Raw genomic sequence first — 9,455 nt, 5'->3', positions numbered from 1 at the left:
AGGAACCCGCTCCCCGATGGGCCGCTACAGCGACAAGTGGCAGTTCGCCCACAGCCCGAGCTGCGCCCCCTCATCCGCAACCTGGGTTCCTCTGGAGTTGGAATGGGGCTGGGCTAGAGTTGCTGCTGGCTGTGAGTCTCTGGGATCTCCGTGCTTGCAGTCGGTGTCCCGTTGGTCCTGACGTCTCCAGCCACCCCCCTGGACAGGAGCTGAGACTGGGAACTGTACCGCCCTTGCCCCCTCCCTCTGCAACTGCAAACAACCCCACTCTCCTGCTCACCTGCAAGGGTGGTACAGTTGGTGGCCGGAGACGTCACAGCCCAAGCTGCGCCCCCTCATCCGCAACCCCAAGAACAAGACGTACCTTGCACACCATCAGCTTCTGTCCCTACGGGGAGCGTGTTCCTCTGGAGTTGGAACAGGGCTGGGCTGCTGCTGGCTGTGGGTCTCTGGGATCTCCGTGCTTGCAGTGGGCCTGGGGGTCGGTGTCCCGTTGGTCCTGACGTCTCCGGTGACTGGCACTGACCTGCTGGCATCGCCGACGTGAAGACAGTGCAAAGCCCCTGCGCCGGTGCAATGGGTGGGGAGCTGGAGTGGGGAGGGAAGGGGTCACACACATGGCCGGGAAGCAGAGGGGTGTAGGTGGGGTGAAACTGAAGGGAGCGACAATCTGCTGCTGCCTGCCCGCTGAGTTAAAAAGTTCCCACGCAAGACTCACGAGTACTGTGTATCGTGAGTCTACCGTGGGAACTTTTTAACTCAGCGGGCAGGCAGCAGCAGATTGTCAATTATTAACCCTCCCGCGCAATATACCCTCACCTTCTCTTTTATGAATGGGGATTTAGTTCCCCTTTCTTCGAGGACCGACCGGAGGTTCTGCTGTCACCTCTGCGGGCCGCCCTCGGTGAACGTCTTCAAGGACCTTTCTTCAAGGACCGAAAAAATGTCCGCTATTCGGAGCTTTTCGTTATTTAGAATTTCGGATAAAAGTTTGTGCACCTATATTAGAATATAGTTATTTTATATTCCCATAAGCTGCCTTTGTACTCTCATGCTTTATTTTGTCTGTTCAAATTTACAGACCCTTCCTAGATCTGGTGTATAAAGCACTGGAGTGCTTTGAGGAAGATTATTATGCACTATTTGTGCTGTGTCTTCTCTTTGCAATATCTCACAACACAGGTTAGTTTTTGTCAATATTTGGTCTTGAAAAATTGCTATCATGAAAAGTTGTTCTCTAGTATTGGACAACTTTTACTAGTTTTGATCGTAATGATGGTGCTACATACGTGTACGTTCTTTCAACCATGCATGTGTGTCTGATTTAAGTCCTTGCTTTCTCCATGACCACTACAAAAAGTAACTTCTCTGCTATTTCCCACTTTTACAAAAAAATCTAGTTACCTTGGGATGGTTTGGCTAATAAAGTATTATTGTGATTGTGATTGATTGTGTTTTTTACTTGGGTGGAAGCTGCTATGGAATATTTTTCCAAAAATGTGTTTTTGTGCATTTCAAAACTTCAGGATCAGGAAGTCATGTAAGATGTGCTTGAATAATGATATTGTTTTTACACTTGGGAGTTAAATTCAGCTGCATAATGCTCATTTCACCGACTGGAATTCCTAGGACCTCAATAAAACTTCTAACCAAACATTTGAATCGTCATATCAGCAAAGATAAGAAAGCTATGTAATGATTCAAAACATTCAGTAATTTGATATTATTTAGGTGTAGACTCAGACCTGTTGGAAAAGATTCAAATTCCTCCAGAGAATGCCAAGGAGAAGAGCTCATATAGCCATGTACTGGCAGAAAGACTCATTAAGATAATGAACCAATCAACACGTTCTGGTGAGTACATTTCCTCATGTAATTGTTTTTTTAATTGTTTCTAGCTTCAATAGAAGGGAAAGCTAAAACCTGGAGTAAATCGGGTTCAGTCCTCGGCAGTTTGGAGGAAGCTGAAATTGAATAGACTTTTTTTTGTGATATTAGTGTCTACATCAGCTTTAAGATGTTCATTATTATTGCAAGCCATGACTTGCTTTTACTAATCTCATCTGTTTCTGAAGGTCATGTCTCTCTCCAGAGTTTTGAGTGCAAAATTCTCGGCTGACAGTGTCACAGTCTTGGAGGTGTCATGTTTTAGATGAGAGGTTAACCTGAGACCCCATTTGTTCTTGAAAGTCACCAAAATCAACATCACTAAAAATGATTTGTCCAATCATTCCTGATTGTAGGAGTTTGTAGTGTGAAAATTGGGTTCCATCTTTCGTAAACAGTGGTGATTACACGTCAAAAAGTGTTTAATTGGCTGTAAAACACGTAGATGATGAATAAAATGCTAAAGGGCCTCCCACTTAGGCTATTTTTTTAGGCGACCAGGCTGTCGCCACATGGTTGCCGGAGTGTCACCTGTATGGTCGTGATGACACTATGACAGTCGCCGGCAGTCGCCTAAAAATAGCTTAAGTGGGACAGGCCCTTAACTCGCATGTTCAAAAATAGCAAGTAGGAAAACTTAGTTGGTCCTTGGTACACTGCAATAAAAAATATATAAATGAGTAGACGGTCTAGATTCAATCTTTTTGGAAGGTTACAGTGCCCTCCATAATGTTTGGCACAAAGACCCATCATTTATTTATTTACCTCTGTACTCCACAATTTGAGATTTGTAATAGAAAAATTCACATGTGGTTAAAGTGCACGTTGCCAGATTTTAATAAAGGCCATTTTTATACATTTTGGTTTCGCCATGTAGAAATTACAGCAGTGTTTATACATAGTCCCACCCATTTCAGGGCAGCATAATGCTTGGAGGTGCATGGGAATCTATCTTGTTTGGGGTTCTTTGGTGGTGGTGAATTAGGTGGTTTGGGGACAGGTGTTACAACTCCTTTGTCAACAGGGGAAAGTGCCTGGGAGGGTTAAGTTAGGTGGAGTGAGATGAGTACTTTATGTATTATGTCAAGCTAATCATGGGAGTGGTGCCGTAATATGTGTTGACAAATTGAACTGGTGGCTTAGCATTTGCTGATCAAAGGTATGCATGAGAATAAGCTGCCCTTTCAATTTAATTTGATACGTTATTAAATATAGAAAACCTGTTGCTTGAATATATGTTGCTAATACTGTAAACATTATAATTTTCCAGATGCAAAAATTCGCTTGGCGACGTTGGAACTTGCTTGTCTCTTACTAAGACAGCTTGTGCTTTCAGATGGTACCTGCATTATTAAAGATGTGCATCTTGCCTGTCATGAGGTAAAAATGTGCAACTTTTAAAAATTTGTTGTGCTGTGTGTGAAAGGGTAATTGTTACATTGCCAAAGTCTGGTATCTTTGCATGCAGAGTTCTTTTCTCAAAAAAATGAAAATAATGTCATTGCATTGTAGAAAAAGCTTGACTTAGAAAAGATAGACCGCCTAAACAGCTTTTATGTGAGTATTGACGTCTATTATCTAACTTAAGAATAAAGAGATTCTTTAAATTTAGACCAAATAGTATATTTAAAATTTGTTTTAGAAGCAAATTTAAAATTTGCTCAGGAGAGTAATGCTGAAAATTCAGAACAGATTGATATAATTTAAGAAGGAATAATAATGGTTAAACAATTCAATCAGTCCTGCACCCGAGCGATGTATTTTGATGTGGCCTTACAACCAGTTCTCTTACACTTCTATCAATCCTCCTGATTTTTATTTGTGGCATATTAAAAGGTAATCTACGACAGCAAACCAATTACCAGGGCATCTTTGGGATGGGGGAGGAAACCTAGCTAAACATGTGCAATTTCCACACCGCTCCTGAAGATAGAATCAAGCCTGGGACTCTGGAGCTGTAAAGCAGTTGTGCTAACTGCTGCACTTGGTTATTGTTTGACAGAATAGGCTTGTACTGCAATTTACCAATATATTCCTGAGGGAAGAAAGTAAGCTGTCAGTTGTCAGGTCAGCACAGAGAGGCAGCTGGTAGAGCTGCTGCCTCACAACACCAGAGACTCTGGTTTGATTCTGACCTTGCACCTGTGTGAATTTTGCACATTTTCCCTGTCACGGCATGGGTTTCCACAAACTGCTCTGGTTTCTTCTCTCATCCCAAAGACGTGTGGGTTTGCAGGTAACTTGGCCACTGTAAATTGCTCCTAGTGTGTCGGGTGTGGATGCAAAGGCAGAATAACAGAACTGGTCTGAATGGGTGATCGAAGGCTGGTCAGCCAAAGGGCCTATATCCATGCTGTATTATTCAATCAATCACCAGAATGTAGCAAAATTGACTTCTATGGCATCTTGAATGAATTTTGTTTATACTCCCATTGGTTTCATGTTCAGAGAGGGGCGTAGCCAGTCTTAATATAATATGAACAAGTCCATATGTTTGTTCAAGACTGTTTCAGAGATTCTTTTTTTTTTTTTTTTTTTTTTTTTTTTTTTTTATTAGAAGTACGGTAAATTACAATAACACACAACACATATATCTTAATACATTTTTTGTACCGCTTCATTTTTTTTTTTTTTAAAGCTTTAAGAAAAAGATAGAAGTAAGGAAAGTAAAGAAGGTGCGCAAGAGTTGTGAAGTGCAGGAGAGTGTTGGGAAAAGAAAGCCCCTTAGAAAAGAAGTTAGAGAAGGAAGTAAAGTAAGAAAGTAGACCCTAGAAAAGAAAGAAAAAGAAAGTAAGGACAATCGCTCTATTATAACATTAAACTCCGCAGAAAGACTACCAACCAAGTCTGTTTTTGTTGTTTTATCTCCCAATGCCAGGTCCTAATACCATTTATTTATTTATTTATTTTTTAAATTACTATTGCACCTCATGCTTGTAATAGGTCCATAAACGTAGACCACGTCTTTTGGAATTGGTTTGCTTTATCTGCTAAGAGGAATCTCATCTCTTCCAGATGTAATGTTTCAAACATATTTGATATCCGCATTTTTATTGTTGGTGTGGGCGCATTTTTCCAGAATTTAAGTATGAGTTTTTTTCCCATTATTAGCCCGTATTGTTTCAGAGATTTCAATAGATAATTTAGGCAGCTGCTTCAGTGTTGATTGTGGAATGCTCCATCGCTCTTCTTTTATTTCTCATATTTCTGTAAACATACAGTGCCCTCCATAATGTTTGGGACAAAGACCCATCATTTATTTATTTGCCTCATGTACTCCACAATTTGAGATTTGTAATTGGAAAAAACACATGGTTAAAGTGCACATTGTCAGATTTTATTAAAGGGTGTTTTTATACATTTTGGTTTCACCATGTAGAAATTACAGCAGTGTTTATACATAGTCCCGCCCCATTTCAGGGCACCATAATGTTTGGGACACATGGCTTCACAGGTGCTTGTAATTGCTCAGGTGTGTTTAATTTCCTCATTCATGCAGGTATAAGAGAGCTCTCAGCACCTCCGATCTTTCCATCACCTTTGGAAACTTTTATTGCAGTTTTATCAACATGAGGACCAAATGTGCCAATGAAAGTCAAAGAAGCCATTATGAAACAAGAATAAAACTGTTAGATACATCAGCCAAACCAAAATCAACTGTTTGGAACATCATTAAGAAGAAAGGGAGCACTGGTGAGCTTACTAATCACAAAGGGACTGTCAGGCCAAGGAAGACCTCCACAGCTGATGACTGACAAATGCTATCTATAATAAAGAAAAATCCCCAAACACCTACCGACAGATCAGAAACACTATTCAGGAGTCAGGTGTGGATTTGTCAATGACCACAGAAGATTTAATGAAAAGAAATACAGAGGCTACACTGCAAGATGCAAACCACTGGTTAGTTGCAAAAATAGAATGGCCAGGTTACTGTTTGCGAAGATGAACTTAAAAGAGCAACCACAGTTCTGGAAAAAAGGTCTTGTGGACAGATGAGGCGAAGATTAGCTTATATCAGGGAGATGGGAAGAGCAAAGTATGGAGGAGAGAAGGAACTGCCCAAGATCCAAAGCATACCACCTCATCTGTGAAACACAGTGGTGGGGGTGTTATGGCCTGGGCATGTATGGCTGCTGAAGGTACTGGCGCACTTCATTGATGATACAACTGTTGGTGGTAGTAGCATAATGAATTCTGAAGTGTATAGACACATCCTATCTGGTCAAGTTCAAACAAATACCTCAAAACTCATTGCCGGCAGTTCATTCTACAGCAAGACAATGGTCCCAAACATCCTGCTAAAGCAACAAAGGAGTTTTTCAAAGCTAAAAAATGGTAAATTCTTGAGTGGCCAAGTCAATCACCCGATCTGAACCCAATTGAGCATGCCTTTCATATGCTGAAGAGAAAACTGAAGGGGACTAGTCCTCAAAACAAGCATAAGCTAAAGATGGCTGCAATACAGGCCTGGCAGAGCATCACCAGAGAAGACACCCAGCAACTGGTGATGTCCATGAATCGCAGACTTCAAGCAGTCATTGCATGCATAGGATATGCAGCAAAATACTAAACATGACTACTTTCATTTACATTACATTGCTGTGTCCCAAACATTATTAAAATCTGACAATGTGCACTTTAACCACATGTCTTTTTTCTATAACATATCTCAAATTGTGGAGTAGAGGCAAATAAATAAATGATGGGTCTTTGTCCCAAACATTATGAAGGGCACTGTATAAGGAGGCTGTTCTGCTCATTGAATCCATGCTGACTCTCAGAGCAAGTCCATTCCCACCCTTATTCCCTATCAACCCTTCCTCTTGCATGCTGTCACCACTGCCCTCATTCACCCACCTCTGTCAAGGGTGATAAACAATATGAACCAACTTACCAACCAGGATACCTTTGTACATGGGATGAAACTGGAGTATGTTGGTAAAACCAAAGCGGTAATAGGATAATTAGACAAACTTCACAAAATTTGTTCCAGAACTTTGGTTTGACCCCGGTTTGATGAAACTGTAAAGCAATTACAGTCTGAAGAAGGGTTTCGACCCAAAACGTCGCCTATTTCCTTCGCTCCATAGATGCTGCTGCACCTGCTGAGTTTCTCCAGCAATTTTGTGTACCTTACTTACTTTATCAACTGTGTCACTCTGCTCCCCCAGTGACCTGCCACGATTCCTGTCTTTGAGAAACATTGAAAATAGGTGGAGCAATAGGCCATTCGGCCCTTCGCGTCAACACCGCCATTCAATATGATCATGGCTGATCATCCAAAATAGGATACCTTTGACTGTGGCATTCTCTGCCTCAGAGGGCGGTGGAGGCAGGTTTTCTGGATTCTTTCAAGAGAGAGCTAGATAGGGCTCTAAAAAATGTTGGAGTCGGGGGATATGGGGAGAAGGCAGGAACGGGGTACTGATTGGGGATGATCAGCCATGATCACATTAAATGTCGGTGCTGGCTCGAAGGGCCGAATGGCCTACTCCTGCACCTAATATCTATTGTCTATTGTCTAAAATTGTTCCTGCTTTATCCCCATATCCCTTGATTCCGTTAGCCCTAAGAGCTACATCTAACTCTCTCTTGAATACATACATTCATAAATTTTGGATGAAGCCTTAGAATAAGTTACCTTTTCAATTGGACATCAACTATTTCATCACTCTGTTTAAAGAAGGGCAGCAGTTGTGTCGTTGGGACCATTTATCTTTCAATTTACACCTCCATAATAGATTGTCTGAACGTTCATCATGTGTACTGTATTTTGCAGCTTTAAAGTATTGGCTACTCTTTAAATGTGTTTTATTTCTCCACCACACTCTCGTCGGGCAGAATGTACAAACGCTTGAAAGCCCACGCCACCAAATTCCAGAATAGCTGCTTCTTCTATGTTATCAGGCTTGTGAACGGACCTTCCATAAGCTTAGGGTACCGTCCAATTCAGCTCTTTGCAGACATTGTCCTTGGAACTGATACGTTACAATGCCGAGAACTATATTCTGCACTCTATCTTTACCTTCACACTTAACTATTGTACTTGAGATTGGCTTGCTTATATTTACATATAATATCTGATTAATACTATCAATATATTATAAGTAAGTCAAACAAAGCTTTTTACTGTACTTAAATATACGTAACAATAATAAACCTAAATTGACAGGGTTATTCCAAGATTGAGAAAGGTTTGCGACTTAATTCCTTTACTGTTAACTTGTGGGTAAAATACTTGATTAACTTTATATCCCATCTTTCTTTGTTGGTGACTCTCAATACAAATGAGTTTATCAGTTTTAAAGTGCTTTTATTTAATTTTTTGTGGTAACCAAAACATGTTAGAAGCAAATGGACAATGCATTTTGTTTTGTCTTTTGTATGCCACTAACTGCCTAAAAGCAAAAAAAATTCCCTCTTCTACTATAGAGGAGGCTCTCACCAGGGTCTCTTCTATACTCCGTAACTCTGCTCTCAATCCCCATCTTCCCCCCCCCCCCCCCACTCGTAACAAGGACAGAGTCCCCCTTGCCATCACCTTCCACCCTACCAGCCGTCACATACAACAAATAATCCTCCGACATTTTCGCCACCTTCAACGGGATCCCACCACTAGCCACATCTTCCCATCTCCTCCCCTTTCGGCTTTCCGCAGAGACCGCTCCCTCCGTAAATCCCTGGTCAATTCGTCCCTTCCCACCCAAACCACCCCCTCTCCTGGCACTTTCCCTTGCAACCGCAGGAAATCCTCCCCCCTTGACTCCATCCAAGGACCCTAGCAGTCTTTCCAGCTGTGGCAGAGGTTCACCTGCACCTCCTCCAACCTCACCTATTGCATCCACTGCTCTAGGTGTCAATTGCTCTACATCGGTGAGACCAAGCGTAGGCTTGGCGATCGCTTCGCCCAACACCACCGCTCAATTCTTTTTAAATTTCAAAATAGACTTTATTCAGGTAATAAATATATACAATAGACAAACCTGGCAAAAAATTTATCCGACATTTTCGGAGGCTATACAAAATATTCAATACGGTCTACATACATTGCTCAAATTTCACAAATTTATCCCTCACCCTTGCCACTCATGTGGCCCACTGGCGTGGAATCCTTTCTCTTATTTTGAGGGATGTCTCCACCACACCCTGCCCCCCATGTCCAGCAGCAGAAGGAACCTAGTCTGTGGTCCTCCCTCACCGAGCCTTGGCGTTGGCTGCACCGAGCTTCAGTGCGTTCCTCAGCACGTACTCCTTAAGTCTGCAGCACGTACTCCTGCAGTCGGCAACATTCCCAGACGGACATCTCGCTCTGCTGGGTGGTGAACAACGCTCGGGCAGACCAAAGAGCATCTTTCACCGAGTTGATGACGTTCCAGCAGCTCTCGATGTCAGTCTCTGAATACGTCCCTGGGAACAGTCCGTAAATCACAGTCCTCTGTGACGGAGCTGTTTGGAATAAACTGTGACAGGGACCCTTACAGACCTCCATACTCTCTTTGCGAATCCACACTCTGCAAAGAGGTGGGCAACTGTCTCTTCTCCATAGCAGCCACCCCGAGGGCAGC

General features: G+C 42.2%; 1 protein-coding gene across 1 annotated transcript in view; it reads left to right on the top strand.

Moving 5' to 3' along the window:
• clec16a (C-type lectin domain containing 16A) overlaps positions 1-9,455 on the top strand; it is a 209,533-nt gene that overhangs the window by 114,823 nt on the left and 85,255 nt on the right. The window contains exons 21-23 of the mRNA XM_033040308.1: positions 1,082-1,182; positions 1,732-1,854; positions 3,158-3,267. Of these exons, the coding sequence (XP_032896199.1) occupies positions 1,082-1,182; positions 1,732-1,854; positions 3,158-3,267 (334 nt within the window). The remainder of the gene's footprint in view (positions 1-1,081; positions 1,183-1,731; positions 1,855-3,157; positions 3,268-9,455) is intronic.

Source organism: Amblyraja radiata, chromosome 22, assembly GCF_010909765.2.
Source record: "Amblyraja radiata isolate CabotCenter1 chromosome 22, sAmbRad1.1.pri, whole genome shotgun sequence".
Classification (NCBI taxonomy): Eukaryota; Metazoa; Chordata; class Chondrichthyes; order Rajiformes; family Rajidae; genus Amblyraja; species Amblyraja radiata.
Note: the sequence above shows the minus strand (reverse complement) of the source record. Positions and strands in the feature narration are given on the sequence as shown.